This window comes from Poromitra crassiceps (assembly GCF_964638095.1).
Source record: "Poromitra crassiceps genome assembly, chromosome: 6".
NCBI lineage: Eukaryota > Metazoa > Chordata > Actinopteri > Beryciformes > Melamphaidae > Poromitra > Poromitra crassiceps.
This window is the reverse complement of record NC_139627.1, coordinates 560858-577101: the sequence shown is the minus strand read 5'-3', so window position 1 is coordinate 577101 and position 16244 is coordinate 560858. Positions and strand designations below refer to the sequence as shown.

The 16244-nt window shown below is 47.1% G+C and overlaps 1 protein-coding gene and 1 pseudogene across 3 annotated transcripts in view; both read right to left on the bottom strand.

The window, feature by feature from the left end:
* mtor (mechanistic target of rapamycin kinase) overlaps positions 1 to 16244 on the bottom strand; it is a 172494-nt gene that overhangs the window by 142812 nt on the left and 13438 nt on the right. For both annotated transcript variants that reach the window (XM_083638895.1, XM_083638896.1), the window contains exons 12-17: positions 15335 to 15550; positions 12535 to 12740; positions 11826 to 11948; positions 11605 to 11688; positions 11032 to 11124; positions 10625 to 10759 (exon numbers count right to left, since the gene is read on the bottom strand). In XM_083638895.1, coding sequence (XP_083495021.1) covers positions 10625 to 10759; positions 11032 to 11124; positions 11605 to 11688; positions 11826 to 11948; positions 12535 to 12740; positions 15335 to 15550 — 857 coding nt within the window. The remainder of the gene's footprint in view (positions 1 to 10624; positions 10760 to 11031; positions 11125 to 11604; positions 11689 to 11825; positions 11949 to 12534; positions 12741 to 15334; positions 15551 to 16244) is intronic.
* LOC310778687 (signal peptide peptidase-like 2A pseudogene) lies at positions 4047 to 8280 on the bottom strand (annotated as a pseudogene). The gene is made up of 3 exons: positions 8065 to 8280; positions 7494 to 7713; positions 4047 to 5350 (listed from the first exon to the last, which is right to left on the bottom strand). The product of its transcript is annotated as a signal peptide peptidase-like 2A pseudogene (transcript).

The window sequence follows — 16244 nt, the reverse complement described above, 5'->3', positions numbered from 1 at the left end:
CTCCAAGCTGAAACGAATCCTCGGCTCTTATAAAATGAGCCATAATCCTCAAAAAACGGCTTGGCAGAAGCTATCTACAGCAAAAAAAAACGTCTGGCAGTCAATGTGAACACATTCACTGCCAGCCTTTTTTTTTTTTTACTGTAGGTAGGTTCTGCCAGAGGGTTTTTTTGAGGATTCTGGCTCATTTTACAAGAGCCGAGGATTATTTTCTGCTTGGAGTTTGTGAACACAAAGTTCACAAAAGTACTAATAGAATGTGTGCTTTCTCTGTCTAAAAGAGTTAGTTTGTAGAGTTAGTAGTTATGTAGATATTAGCCGTTGAGTACAGCATGGTTTCAGCATCTGAGAGTGAAAGCTGAGATAATCGCTGTTTTGTGAAATTCAATCAAACAGGCAGAACAGTCACTTTAACCATTTATTTTTGGCATCAGTGAGAGATCAGACATCTAAACAATATAGTTCTGAACGCCCTCTCCTTCAAACTCCTCCCTCCGTGGGCGTGTCTGGTGGCTTTCAGCCTGCGTTTGTCACAAGCGAGTGTTCTGCTGCTGCTGCTGCGAGTTTGAGCAGCCTCCCTCCCTGGCAGCGAGTGTGGATAGGGCTCACTTGTTTCTTGGGTTTGAGAGCTTTGATGAAGCTTTGTGCGATTCTAGGCTTTATGCTGCGTGTTTCAAAGTGTGTTTTCCACCCAGTCTATTTTTGGAATCCCCCACCGCCAGCTCCCAGCGCGATAATGCGCGAAAGTGAAAGCGTTTTCGCCAATCCATTTTACAGTAGAGAATGGTTTCCTCGCGCGTTACCCTACAGTTTTGGCTCTGCTTTTCCTAGTGTGGAGAGCACTGTCGCCACTTAGTGGGTCCGTGGAATGGGTTGTACACGTTCGCTGACTCCAATATTTTTATAGGAGACGTGGGGAGCGTTGATCCACGTCCCACCGTCAAAAATAAATAAAATAAATTTAAGCCGAGATAACTCGTCCTTGGCAGTGAACCGTTGGATTCTGTAAGCCGAGATAACTCGTCAATGGCAGTGAACGTGTTAATAGGCATTGTGATCGGACCTTCCATTTCCCAGAAAATATAAACATTTCTCTGATTGGATAGTGGGAGGTGTAAAAAAAGGAAAAAAATATCAATCTACTCGCAGAACACTAGGGGGCGCCCGCGGACCACCAGTGGACCACTGTTTGAGAAACACTGGCCTACGCCCATACAAGAGCGTGCGGCTCAATTTTGAACTAAACCGCCTACGCCCATACAAGGGCGTGCGGCTCAATTTTGAATCATAGCACGAATCATAGCAGCAGCTGGCATCTCGGCTGTTTGTCCTCACTGAGCTCTCTTTTCGCCCCACCTACCTCCCCAGTACACAACCGAGTCTTGACTCCTGAAGAATCCCCCCCGGTGGGTGGGTGGGTGTGTGTGTGTGTGTGTGTGTGTGTGTGTGTGTGTGTGTGTGTGTGGGTGTGGGGGTCAGTGATTATCTTTCCTGCCCCTTTTTTTTTTACTCTGGAGGAGAGAGTACATCTTGGATGGAGGTCAACTTTTTATATATATATATTTATTTTATTTTTCAGAACATGAAAACAGAACAAACATAAAAACAAAAACAAAAACAGGCTCATACACAGGAAAAAGGAAAAACATAGACTACATTGTCAAAGTAACGACTCGGCTACCAGCAGCGTAGTGTGCTCATGTGCTTATGAGAGATCCATGAGAGGGGTCTATGAGAGGTCAGCTGGGCGAGTCACTCGTCATCCCTGACTAGGTCAAAGTAGGCCAGAAATGGGTCCCAAATAGTGGAAAACTTCCCAAGTGAGTTGGTCCTCAGGAACATGAGTCTCTCCATGAGACATGTCCATCAGCCACAACTGAAAGGAAGGAGGAGAGGGAGACTTCCACTCCTTCAGATTAAGTCTCTTGGCGACAGTCCTCCCCAGTGTCAGGGACTGTTGCACAGCTGTAGGGAGGAGCAGTGAGGATTCCGAGCAGCCGAAGATGGCGAGTTCCGCCTCCGGTTGAAGGGTTATTTGATAGGTACCAGTCAAATACTTTGGCCCAGAATCCGGATAGCAAAGGGCAAAACCAAACAGCATGGGACAGTGTGCCCTCTGACACCTGATGGATGGAGTGCAACTCGGCACAGATGATTTTCTCTGCAGTCCTGACTGTCCGTAGTGAGGAGGAGGCACAGCGCCACCTGCTGGACCAGATCGAGATCTGCAGGGAGAAGGGCTGGATGGTCCTGAGTTGCAGAGGATAGACTGGATGATGGCGGTATAGAACTGGATCAGCAGCTTCTTGGTAATGGTGTCTATGTTGGCCTCACACCTTATGTCCTGGGAGATTGATCCCAGAAACGTATAGGATTCCACCATAGACACAGTGCTGTTGGATATGGTGAGGCAGTGCTGGGGGGCTCCTCCTGAAGTCCACTATCATCTCTATGGTTTTGAGCTTGTACCACAGGTACAAGCTGTTCAACTGAAGTTAGACCAAGGCGAAGAATGTAGTGTATAGTCATACCTTTCACTCTCTCCTGTTGTCCCATCTACAGTATTATGTATACTTGCGCTGTTCACGTCAGCTGCGTCGAGTCACAATGTTTGGGAGCTGCACACAGGCAGCGCGGCAGGCTCACCGGCCAGCAAGGCCTTTGACGGCCGGCCATAAATTGCTCTTGAAGTTCAGCTGGCTGCTGGGTCTCGTGGCCTGCTGGGTCTCATGGCCTGCTGGGTCTCATGGCCTGCTGGGTCTCATGGCCTGCTAGGTCTTATGGACTGCTGGGTCTCATGGCCTGCTGGGTCTCATGGCCTGCTGGGTCTCATGGCTTGCTGGGTCTCATGGCCTGCTGGGTCTCATGGCTTGGTGGGTCTCATGGCTTGCTGGGTCTCATGGCTTGCCGGGTCTCATGGCCTGCTGGGTCTCATGGCTTGGTGGGTCTCATGGCTTGCTGGGTCTCATGGCCTGCTGGGTCTCATGGCCTGCTGGGTCTCATGGCCTGCTGGGTCTCATGGCCTGCTGGGTCTCATGGCTTGCTGGGTCTCATGGCCTGCTGGGTCTCATGGCTTGCTGGGTCTCATGGCCTGCGGTTCCATTCCGTCTCCTACATTGACAATTTCAACCTCTTCTGGGAACACAGTTATTAGCTGTGACCTGCAGCTCTGTAAAGCGCAAATTATGTTCGAGCGAAATCGCCGGCGATGGCTGCGCCGAGGGGGTCGCCGCAGCTGGCCGTCCTATCGGCGCAGCTCGGCGGAGGGGGCGTGCAGCTCCTCGAAAATGTGACTCTGCGGCGTCAACTCCTTGTTGTGAGGAATAAGGAAATGCCATTTCCTCATTTAACAGTGCTTGTCCCTCATCTAGCAAAGCCTTCTGCATGCTCACCGGAATGAGTTTTGAAATGGAGGGACAATAAAATGTCCCCCCACCGACATGATTGCAAGTTCTTAGTAAACGACATGATAACGTTTTGAACATGTACCGCAGCCAACGCGCCGAGTTACGTTCGAGTATGCACAGTCTCGCTGTCGCCGTCATTCGGCAACAGGGCGCCAAGTCGAGGTTGCGCAGAACCATGCCGGGCGCTTGTCACTCTGTTGGTTGGTCCACAAGACCAGCAGCTCTGTAAGTCACTCTGTTGGTTGGTCCACAAAAAGACCAGCAGCTCTGTAAGTCACTCTGTTGGTTAGTCCACAAAAAGTGCATTTAGGAAATTTGCATATCTTGTTGCAGTTATTGCGAATTTGCACTTGTTTATAAACTATGCCATAATTGGCTGGGGGCACATTTCAGTCACTTGGCTCCTAGTAGGCACGTATGAAATCATCGGCGACCTGGCCATATATGACATCATCAGCGACCTGGCCTCTTGGCCACTTTCTCTCGGCAACCTGGCCACATTCTTTCTTTCTTTCTTTTGGGGGGATATACAGTACATACAGTATAGACAGACAGCCAGACAGAACCTCTTATAGACACTTCGGCTTCCCTAGTGGCCACACCATAAAAAACTCCAGCAGTTGGTTTGTTGCACGTCAGTCAGCACCTTTCTTTCAGCTCTTCCCTCTCAGAGGGGGTTCCTGCCCAGAACTGCTTCATCTCCCCCCTGCACGCAGCCACCAGAGCGACGGTTATCACGGTGAAGGGGACCAGGTAGAGCATGGCAGGCTGGCCCATCTCAGACAACAGCATGACAGCAAATGTCACTATCATTCCCAACAGGTAGGCTATGCAGCAGCTGATGAAGTAGACCTTCTTGGTGGTGTTGATCCACACATCAAACCTGCTGCAGTAGGCCACAAGCAGACCTGGAAGAACGATGTCTCCGTAGCCCAGACTGCAGAACTCCATCCCACACAGGTTCTGAGCCCAGAACAGTGGGAGACGCATCAAGAGAGGCAGCTTCTCAGAGGGAGCCTGGGGTTCGGCGGGGACCTGCACCAGGTTAGCTTGCCTCTTCTCTCCAAATTCATCAGGGCCCAAGACAATCTGCGCCATCATGCTCACACCATTCTTGGTGAAGTAAGCAGTGATGAAAACAAAGAAGACATCATACACAAGCAAGAGGCTCAGCAGAATCACAGAGTTCTTGAAATTGGACAGCGAGATGGTCTTTATGAAGCCAATGCAGAACACAATGCCGAGGAGGTCCTGCAAGATCCAGATCCATCTGTCTTCATTCCTGTAGACTACCGAGACCACGGCTACAGCAATGCACACTGCAGCCAGTATGAGCGACCTCACAGAGAAGGTACACTTTCCGATAGAGTAAGTCATAGTGCCACACCCCCCCATCCTGTCCATCACTGCTTCCAGGCACCTAAACAGCGCTATGGCGGAGCATATGCAGAATGCGGCAATGACGATGTACATGAAGACATTGCGGAAGTAGTACATGAGGCCTAGCATGGCACACAACAGGGCTACATAGCTAACCGCTTCGAGAGGAGAGTCAAGAGAAAGGTCTACGCTGTCTGCTTTGCTTTCCACCTTTCCTCTGCCCGCCGCACCACTGCTCAACTGCTCTCTCTCACATGTCCCGCTCCAGTAGCCTCCCAAGGCAACTGTGCATATGGAGATGAGTACCATGACTACGAGGCTTGGATCAATCTTGGAGTGAGGCGGAGCATACATCTTCTCGGTCATTCCTTCACCAAACACCTGCTGGGCATCCAGGAAGTCCCTGTACCTCATGAGAGCCAGGGGGATGTGGATCTTGGCATACTCTGACTCTATGGCTGATGGAGTGATCAAAGTTGTCTTGCTGGCAATGAGCAAAGCTGTAGCCCCAAGGTGCTGAGCAACCAGCGCTTTCTGGCTGAGATCACAGCCCCCTCTCATCACTAGAGCTGCCGAAAATAATCGATTCAGAGATGCATCGCGATGCTTAACACGTTGAGTGCCATAGCCGAGATACCTCGTCTTACATAATCCAACGGTTGAGTGCCATAGACGAGCTATCTCGTCTTACATAAACATTTTTTTTTTTTGACGGTGGGACATCAATCAACCCCTTTTACGTCTTCTATATCAATATTGGAGGAAGAGAATGTGTATAATCTATTTTACCGACCACTAAGTGGCGACAGTTCTCTCCCAAGACAGAGAGAAAGCCACAGCCACGGCGGGTCCGCTGCAGAAAGCCAGTCTAATTACAAGGAAATAGCTGGGCGAAAACTCTTTCGATTTCACACACACACACACACACACACACACACACACACACGCGCGCGCGCACACACACACACTCGAGTACCTTTGCGCATAAATAAGACCAGAATCGCAAAAGCTTCTTCAAACCTCTCAGCCGACATGAACGAGCCAGTTTTTTTACATTCCAGACTGCCCGAAAGCGGCCGCGGAGCCTCCACCCCCTCCGCAGCACAGACGGAGGGAGGAGTTTGGAGACACACACACACTCTCTCTCTCTCTCTCTAGTCCCGAGAGAGAGAGAGAGGAGAGAGAGAGAGAGAGGAGAGAGAGAGAGAGAGAGAGAGAGAGAGAGCACACAGAGTGGGAGACAGACACGCTGTGGGGGCAAAGAACGGACAGAGATCTCTTCCTCTCAGAGCCGCGGAGCAACGCGCGAACACACACACACACACACACACACACACACACAATACAGTATACAGACTTGCCCAAGGGCACCCATAATCACAGGCAGGTGACTGTTCTGCCAGTTTGATTGAATTTCACAAAACTGCGATTATCTCAGCTTCCTGTCTCAGACGCTAAAACCATGCTGTACTCAACGGCTAATATCTACTAGGGCTGTGCCGATTCACTTATCTCCCGATTCGATACTATCACGATACTTTGGTGCCGATTCGATATATATTGCGATTCACGATTATTGCGATTCTACGATTATTGCGATTCGATATTACGATTTATTGCGATTTTTGTTTATTTTTTTCTTTTATTTTTTCAGTTTGTTTGCTTTTTTACACTAGATTAGAACATGGGAAAAGTTGAATCATACACTAGAGACTGTATATTATATATCATGAGTAGGGCTGGGCGATATAGTTAAAAACAGGGGCGGACTGGGATCATAATTCAGGCCGGGCATTAGATACCAAGCAGGCCAGGCCGATATGGGCCAACGCGCGTGAAATTTGGGCCGTTTGAAGCCAGATTTGGGTCCAATTTTACAATGAGATGCACCCACTTTAACCCTGAAGTGTAATTATTACTTCAGACTAACTAATAAAGTAATAAAACCACTAGTAAACCAGTAGGCGGCGCCTGGCCTGCTGTTCAGTGAGTGGCCTGACTGCAAGCACCCAAAAAAAAAAAAAAATTTTTTTTTTTTTTTTTTTTTTTTTTTAATTTGCGATTATCGATTCTGGAATAAAAGATCGATCCAAAAAATCGTGACATTAAAAATCGCGATACTTAGGTGAATCGATTTTTTCCCCCACCCCTAATATCTACATAACTACTAACTCTGCAAACTAACTCTTTTAGACAGAGAAAGCACACATTCTATTAGTTATTTTTAGATGATTGGTGTTCACGAAGTCTTAACAGAAAATAATCCTCGGCTCTTGTAAAATGAGCCAGAATCCTCAAAAAAAAACCTGGCACAACTTACCTACAGGATTGAAAAAACGGCTGGCACTCAATGTGTTAATAGGACGATTCTGAATCGATTAACAAATATCAAAAATCGATTATTAAAAAAAAAAAAAAAAAAAAAATTAATAATCAAATAAAATAGAATGTAAGTACATGCAGTTGTTTATTTTAATTATGGATCATAATACAATGCAATTCCAAATGCACTTTTATTTTAAAAGTAGCCACACAGTGAGAAAAAAGAAAGTGAGAAAAAATAAATCATGTATTGCGGAAAAAGTGATGCATCGATTTAAGATGCATTGCGATGCATCGAGATGCATCGTATAATCGAATCGAATCGTAGACTTGTATAATCTAATCGTATCGAATCGTGAGATCAGTGAAGATGCACAGCTCTACTCATCACCACCAGCGCTTTGCCCCTGACCTCCTCTGGCCTCACCACAGACCGCACAGTGTGCACACTGCACAGCACAGTGTATGGCAGAATCACCAGCTCATACTGCACAGCAGTGTCCAGAGTCTCCTTCAGGGGGGTCCAGGAGCCATTGTGAACAATGCAGTACTCCATACTTGTAGTTCCATCTGAAATGTGCAAGATTGCCTGTTGACAGTTTATCTTCGTGGACAAGAAAATGACCGATAAAATTATGATCATGACAGCTTTTGCCATATTGCAAGTTAATCAACAAGATGATTTAAACGCGAATGGGTTAAAAGACGAGAGTTGTCCAAGTTATAACGTCAGCAGGGAAGGATTTATGACCTCAGTGATGATGTCACAATATCTACGCACAAGTGACATCATCAGTGACATCATTGTAACATCATCACTGATGATATCACTGTTGAAATTGTGACATCATCACTGATATCACCTACTGATGACATCACAATTGCTTGAGTGACATCACTGATGTCATCAGCAATGATTTCATCAATGGTTTATGACATCACGTGATGTAGACACAGTGATGTTGCAGGTAGTGCCAGGGGATGGAGCTCCTTTAGGCTTGTTCAGCTCCAGGTTGTTCTGAGCGCACCACAGGTCCAGCTGTTCCCGTCTGTATGCAGACTCGTCACCATCTTGGATGAAGCCAATGACCGTGGTGTTGTCCGCAAACTTCAGGAGCTTGACAGATGGGTCCCCTGAAGTAAAGTAGGAAGAACCAGGGGGAGAGCACATACTCCTGAGGGGCGCCAGTGCTTAGTCGATTAATCAGTTAGTTGATCATCAGGATTCTGGGCTAAAATATTTGACTGGTACTCTTAAGGCCTACAAATAACCCTCCAATCTCTTACTGCTTTTGGTGCAGGCTCTTCTTTGAACAGGACAGGCTTCAGTGATGTGCCATCTTTGAGTATCCAACCTTTCCCGACTGGATTCTATAGAAGGGCTTTGGAGACGTGACTCTGGCACCAGATACCAGTTTGGTACATTGCCTGTAGGACGTGCTGTTCAAAAGCATCTTCATTGGGAGGCAGATGTGAGACAGGCATGTCTGTGGGAGATGCTAGAATGCAACGAAGCTCCTCAAGACTGCTTTGCCTTCTTTTTCAGGCCATAGAGATGAAGAGCATATTGTCTTGTAACTGGCAAAAGCCTCTGAAAGACTCAGACAAGCCAAAGGTTCTCAGACCCTGAAGCTCATTTATGTGCTTCTCAAGTTTGTTGAAAGCAGTTATTTTGCGTATTTTGTTGTATCACATCCAGTTAATGCATGGCATGCTGGAAGACTCACACAGAGACGTTCCCAATTTCTCTGAGACCTTGATACTGGGATGAACCGTTGTCTATCACCATGACCAGCATGCATGAACATGGAAGCTGTTCCAAGCAGTCCTGGACTGACAGTAAATGAGCAACACATCTGTATCGGGGGTTTTTTAAGGGTCACATAACCAGTGTGTCTGTGTCTGTACTGGATTTTTGGGGAGAGGTTAAACTGTCATCCATGTCTCATTGTAGGTACGATGTAAATAATGCATTACTTTAGTGACATTACAGTGTGCCCACTGAGTCTCAAGAAAAGTAATGGATTAGGAAAAATGACAATTATCACTTACATCACAGCCTGAGGCTCAGGAAAAAGCTGTTTAACTATGGAAAGTGCACATAGCCTCGTACAGATTAATTTCCTGTGATTATAATGATTATAATTTCCTAACAGCCCTTCATTTGTTTTGTGAATGTTGACAGGTAGAGTTTTTGGCATCCTAATGAGTCGCTATGTATCACCGACTGTGTGTGTGTGTGTGTGTGTGTGTGTGTGTGGTTTTACTTAAGTTGAAAGAACACACACCCAACTTAAGAGCAGTGATTGGGGACAAAACCTGTGTCCCCAGTTGGTAAATAGCTGATTGTAGGGTGAGTGGTTATATTAAGGTTAGGTCCCATCATGCATAGCGGCTTTTGTGGGCACGTAGGCACCTTGTCTGGCTGGTGGCACCACGTTGTGATCTTGGAGTTTCGATGTGTATGTTTTGGGGGTTTTTTGTATATCGTTGCTGTCGCGCCAGGACCTCGAATCTCCAAAACAGCAACTTTTCAGGAAGTTAAAAAAACCTGTTTGCTCTTAAAATACTGAACCAAACGTCGTCAAAGTTGACACGTCTTAATTATAGTTAGTTTCCCGCTGAATGTGTCATTACTTTATTAATATCTTACCTGGATAAGCTCAAATGATGTTGTTTATATTATCAGTCCGACTTGGAAGCACTCTCTCCCAGCCAGTCAGGCGCTGATGGCTGCCTCGCCTCTGGTATGCTCATGCACGAGCCCCAAGCTCCAGGCCGCGGAGGCGCGCGCAGGAGCAGCAGCAGTGCTCTGAGCCTCTCATGGCCGAGGCGGGGGCTTTGGCATGGGGTGAGAAAAGTCTGACATAACGTAGCGTTAACGTTACTTTATTCTCGACAGAAACCACTCCGATTTGCATGTTAAAACAAGTTTGCAGCCTAGGAATAACTGGAAAACATTTTATTGATCTATTAACGTCAGAGGAAGCCAGGATTAGTCAAAACGATATCAGAATTACACAGCACGTCTGCCGTGTGACTTTTCCGGGTTTACTGTCCTGCGTGGGGGGGTACAGACGGAGGTAGGGGACGAATTTCGAGGTTTGACTGAGAGATTGAGGGCGAATGGCGTTACGAGATTTACTCACAAGCTCGTTTGAATGCTTTTCCATTGGTTGCATTTGGTAAAAACCACACAGAGACGTGAAGGGTGGTGACCAATGGCATTGATTCATGACAAAAAATAAAAATCTGAAAAAATTGATATTCGAGGTCCTGGCGCGACAGCGACGATATGCGTTTTCCTTTCTTTTCTTTCCCCGTATCTGAGTTTGTTTGCATTGTTGATGTTCTGAAAATTACAAAATAAAATATTGGGGGGGAAAGTAGTGGTTATGGTAAGTCTATGTAAATACCCCAAAAGTGACCTAAGATTGTGTCATACTATGTGTGTGCGTGTGCGCGTGTGCGTGTCGGTGTGTGTGTGTGTGTGTGTGCGGCAGCACCATGCATACCTCTCTCCTGATGCCCTGGTTCTGCTCTGTCTTGAGGAAGTTGAGCAGCACCTCCAGAAGGGAAGGGTACTTGCGGTAGGGCTCCACCACATAGCCTGTACTGGCCACCTGCTGACCCAGGGTCCACAGCGCCACCTGGTGGGAGCACATGCATATCAGGGTTCCCACACCTTCTAAAACATCACATTCAAGGACTTTTCAAGGACTTTCCAGGCCAAATTCCCTCGAAATTCAAGGAGCCAACATGGCAGAGTTTGAGAGACATGGATCAAGGTTATTATTATTGTTGAGAACCAGCAGCTTTACAGAAGCTTACAGACAACTATTAAAAAGAGAGAGGCTTGAATAACACTTTTCAACGTAGCCTATTTACTCATGTAAATATGCTGGTGGTCTCCTTGACTCACCTGTCTCTTGGCCAGTGAGGAGGAGTCCTGCAGCATGTCCATGATGATGGGGAAGAGCTCATCCATCCACTTCCTCATCTCCAGGCCGCTCACCTGGAAGCAGCAGAACCAGTCAGAACACAGCAGGAGAACCAGTCAGAACACAGCAGGAGAACCAGTCCAAACACAGGAGAACCAGTCAGAAAACCAGTCAGAACACAGCAGGAACACCAATCAGAACATAGCAGGAGAACCAGTCAGAACACAGCAGAAGAACCAGTGAGAACACAGCAGGATAACCAGTCAGAAGTAGGGATGGGAATTTCATGCATTTTCCTTAACTGTTGCGGACCTTAACGATCAATTAACCGGTTAATCATTAACGTAGAAAAAAATCTCCTTTAAGAGGCAATAGGTATCAATGGCTGATAACATGTAAAAAAAAGTGGACCTGAAATCTTATATTGTTCTTAACCATTTCAGGAACATTATGTTATAGCAGAAATGTTTATTATAGCTGAAAACATAAATGTTAAAAGTGATGTTTTTGTTCAAAAGCCACCGATAGAAAAGGGTTTGATTCTCCAGCCCTACCTGAGCCAACTCCCCAATGGTGGCGAGGGCGCTGATGACCACTCCAGGGTTTGGGTCAGGGTCTTTTAGCTTGAGGATGAGAGCCTGCAACACAGAAGGTCAGAGGTCACTTGAGGAAAGGGCACCACAACAGTAATTGCTGAGGGAGGGGAGAGAGGGAATTGAACCAGCAACTTTCCAGGCACAACCCTGCTCATGTAATCGTATTGCCCGAGTTGTACCTTGAGGATGGGCTCCATATATGGGCGTATGAGGCGGGGGGCGTTGGAGACCAGGTGACCAAGCATGCGAGCGCTTTGCTCCTTGTTCCTGCCGACACCACTGTGCTCCAACTCCGTTAAGATCTGCACAGAGTTAGAATATCATCAGAACACACCAGAACAAGTAAGATCTGCACAGAGTTCATAATATAATTATAACACAGCAGAACAGAACAGAACCGTTAAGATCTGCACAGAGTTGAGAATATAATTATAACACAGCAGAACAGAACAGAACCGTTAAGATCTGCACAGAGTTGAGAATATAATTATAACACACCAGAACAGAACTGGTAAGATCCGTACAGAGTTGAGAATATAAGCATATTGAATATTTTGGCAACAGTTGCCCCCAGTGTCAGAGACCGTTGCACAGCTGTGGGGAAGCCCAGAGAGGTCTCCGAGCAGCCGAAGATGGCTAATGGTTCTGATATTGACGGGTCTGGGCCGGCACGGGTTTGGAAAATTGGACCCGTGCAGGACTCTGCTTCATGGCACAATTCAAACGGACCAAAAAAAGTATTGTCTCTTGCCGTTCACCACCATTCGTATTTTTTTTTCAACGCTGGTGCGTGTGCTGAAGCACGAAGTGACAGAGACTTTGGCTCTCTATTCAACACAGTGTGCAGTACGCTCAGGTGTGCTCAGGTGTGCCTGTCTACCTGCCTACCTGGATGAGCATCTTGCGCAGGAAGGGCATGACGAAGGCGGGGTTCATGCTGCTGAGGCGGCCGATGGTGCAGATGGCCAGTTCACGGATCTCAAACACCTCGTCGTTCAGCGCCACAAACAGAGCCTGCAAGTTCTCCGCCTGGGCCAGGTGGGCATCAAAGCGCTCGTCCAGAGACGCCAGCACGCAGTAGCGGATGTCTGGGTCTGCACGAGATCAGAGGGGAGGAGTTAGCGGATGTCTGGGTCTGCACGAGATCAGAGGGGAGGAGTTAGCGGATGTCTGGGTCTGCACGAGATCAGAGGGGAGGAGTTAGCGGATGTCTGGGTCTGCACGAGATCGGAGGGGAGGAGTTGGACAGATTTATGAACCATGAGCAATCAACAGGTAGTCGTTTATCCCACCTTTTAATTGGAAATATGTAACCTGACGCTGCCAGATGGTTTATTACTAGGGCTGACAACTTCTGGTCAGTCGGCTGGTTGGTCGATACGCTCAAGTCCTACCAAATTCTCATTGGTTGGACAATCGCTGGTCTTAAGAGATCATTAATTTCATGAGAAGAAAAGCACTCTGGAAAGAAAGTAAGGCGCCGCGAAAGCAACACGGACCTTTAGGGTCTAGGCTTTAGACATTTCTGAACAGTTACGTCCTTTCGCGTTATGTTTAATACCCTCCATTTGCTCTACTCTCATTTATATCCAATTTGTTTTTGCTTGATACTATTATCTGCCCCTGCGACAATCTGACTTCCCCACAGGGTTATCACATTTCATCTGATCTAATGTTGATTCATCCAAAATGGAGGGCTCATACAGTGACATCCAGAGATCTTGCCTACATATTTATCAATCCAAGACACCACATGGCTCCAGCCCCAATCTAGTGATGGCCAAAGAGGCGTTCTGAAGCTTTTCAGGCTCTACAGCAGTGATTCCCAAACTGTGGCCTGTAGCCCACTAGTGGGCCATGGAGGTACTGCAGGTGGGCTGCGATTGGTCTGCCAACACTCCAGATTTTCACGGGCAATCAAATGGCTGTAGCAGGGTCATTTTTAAAGCTACAGTGGAGATCCTGTTATCAGAAGAAAGTATAAGACCTATAAAGGCATCCATTGCTATCAAGCATATGCTAGCTTGTCGGCAAGGGGGGTAAATAACGCTCCAAACATAGGTTACATTTTGGTGAGGGAAAACTATTTCAAAGGGGTCCCTTGACCTCTCAGCTCAATTTATCTGAATGAAAACTGGTTCACTGGGTACCCACCAGTCTCCCCTTTACAGATCAGGTAGCATTTTTCACAGCCTAAATAGCATTAATAGCTTGTGGGTTGATTTCTTGTTGTTGCTCATCACATTTTGTCTCAACAAATGTGTTATGCATTTAAATACTATTGATGAGTAAGGGGGGAGAAAATGTTGGCAATCTGCTTTTGGGTATTTTGCTGAAATGTTTTTGTATGTGGATGGATTATTAATTTCCCATATGACCAAGTTCACATGCTCTGTTAATGAAATAAAAAATATATAATGAAAAACATGTAGGGAAATACATCATCTTAGTCTCATGTGTTGATCAGAGTTGTGATTAAAGGGTTGGGTGGGCCCCGGACGATTTTCACATTTCAAAGTGGGACACAGCATTCTTAAGTTTGGGAACCCCTGCTCTACAGCCAATTGTGTCAAGAATGGGTTCACTATTTGAAGCTTCAAATAACAGTGCACGTGTGTGACATCTGCTGGACAAATACATGTAGTGCAACCAGGACGCAGATGCTCCATTATTGGTTCTGAACCGTTCTGGGATTGTTTCGGATGTGATGCACCATGGCAGGGGTAAAACACAGGCGCAAACAGAACATTAATGAGGGTTTTTAACTTCCAATCCATTTAGGTGTTCCAGTGCTGGGGCCCTCATTATTAATGTTTTGATTGCACCTATGTTTACCCTGGCTTTTAGACACAAAATGACTGCTGTGAAAAGGGCCCATTTCATCATACAGGTGATTTTTCCCACACCAAAGCCAGCCTCTCTGCACAGTGGTTCAATACAACTGCCTAGCGAGTAAGGGTGCATGGCTCAGAGCTTGGGTGTCAAGACGTAACATCACTACCCCCATCCCTGCGCTGAAGCCTTGTTCCCTGTGGTACCTAGGTCTGTGTGACATAACATCACTACCCCCATCCCTGCGCTGAAGCCTTGTTCTCTGTGGTACCTAGGTCTGTGTGACATAACATCACTACCCCCATCCCTGCGCTGAAGCCTTGTTCTCTGTGGTACCTAGGTCTGTGTGATGTAACATCACTACACCCATCCCTGCGCTGAAGCCTTGTTCCCTGTGGTACCTAGGTCTGTGTGACGTAACATCACTACCCCCATCCCTGCGCTGAAGCCTTGTTCTCTGTGGTACCTAGGTCTGTGTGATGTAACATCACTACCCCCATCCCTGCGCTGAAGCCTTGTTCCCTGTGGTACCTAGGTCTGTGTGACGTAACATCACTACCCCCATCCCTGCGCTGAAGCCTTGTTCCCTGTGGTACCTGGGTCTGTGTGATGTAACATCACTACCCCCATCCCTGCGCTGAAGCCTTGTTCTCTGTGGTACCTAGGTCTGTGTGATGTAACATCACTACCCCCATCCCTGCGCTGAAGCCTTGTTCTCTGTGGTACCTAGGTCTGTGTGATGTAACATCACTACCCCCATCCCTGCGCTGAAGCCTTGTTCCCTGTGGTACCTAGGTCTGTGTGACATAACATCACTACCCCCATCCCTGCGCTGAAGCCTTGTTCCCTGTGGTACCTGGGTCTGTGATGCCCACCACCAGCAGCTTGCTGAGCACGTCGGCCACCACCTGCACGGCGGTCTGGCTGACCACGTGTCCGTGGCCGCTCAGCAGGTGGATGGAGGGGCTGAGGAGGCGCGAGCAGGTGCGGGCCGCCTCCATCCGGATCTCCTTGTGCTCGCTGTTCAGGAAGTGGTCGGCACAGTGCCGCACAAACTGGGTGAGCGAGTGTCCTGGGGACAGAGTACCAACAGGGGGGTTCAAAGAATAATCTCTGGGTGGTAGTCTCAGTGTGAGTCAGAACTAGTTTGGGGTGGTAGTACTGATCAGTGTGAGTCAGAGATAGTGTTGGGTGGTAGTACTGATCAGTGTGAGTCAGAGCTAGTTTGGGGTGGTAGTACTGATCAGTGTGAGTCAGAGCTAGTTTGGGGTGGTAGTACTGATCAGTGTGAGTCAGAGCTAGTTTGGGGTGGTAGTACTGATCAGTGTGAGTCAGAGCTAGTTTGGGGTGGTGGTAGTGATCAGTGTGAGTCAGAGCTAGTGTTGGGCGGTGGTAGTGATCAGTGTGAGTCAGAGCTAGTGTTGAGCAGCGGTACAGCTAATCTTGTAGAGTTGAGACTACATGTAGATGAAACTAGATGAGCCTGTGGTGTGAACAGGCTTAAAGCCCCTCTCCAGTGTATTTTGTCATTTTTAAGACATTTCAAATATTGATATAGCCACACTGTTTGCCAAATATTTTTTGACAAATACCTTCATTTTATGCTCAAGTTCGGGAAATTTAAGTTAGTTGCTCAAATGTAATGATTACATATGACAATTAGTGTAACTATTAGTCATACCTGATTTGTCAATTGGATTCTGAGGACAAGCTGGCATGTTAACTAGCTAGTCAGCCGTTAACTTAACATTAGCTAAGCCCACTGC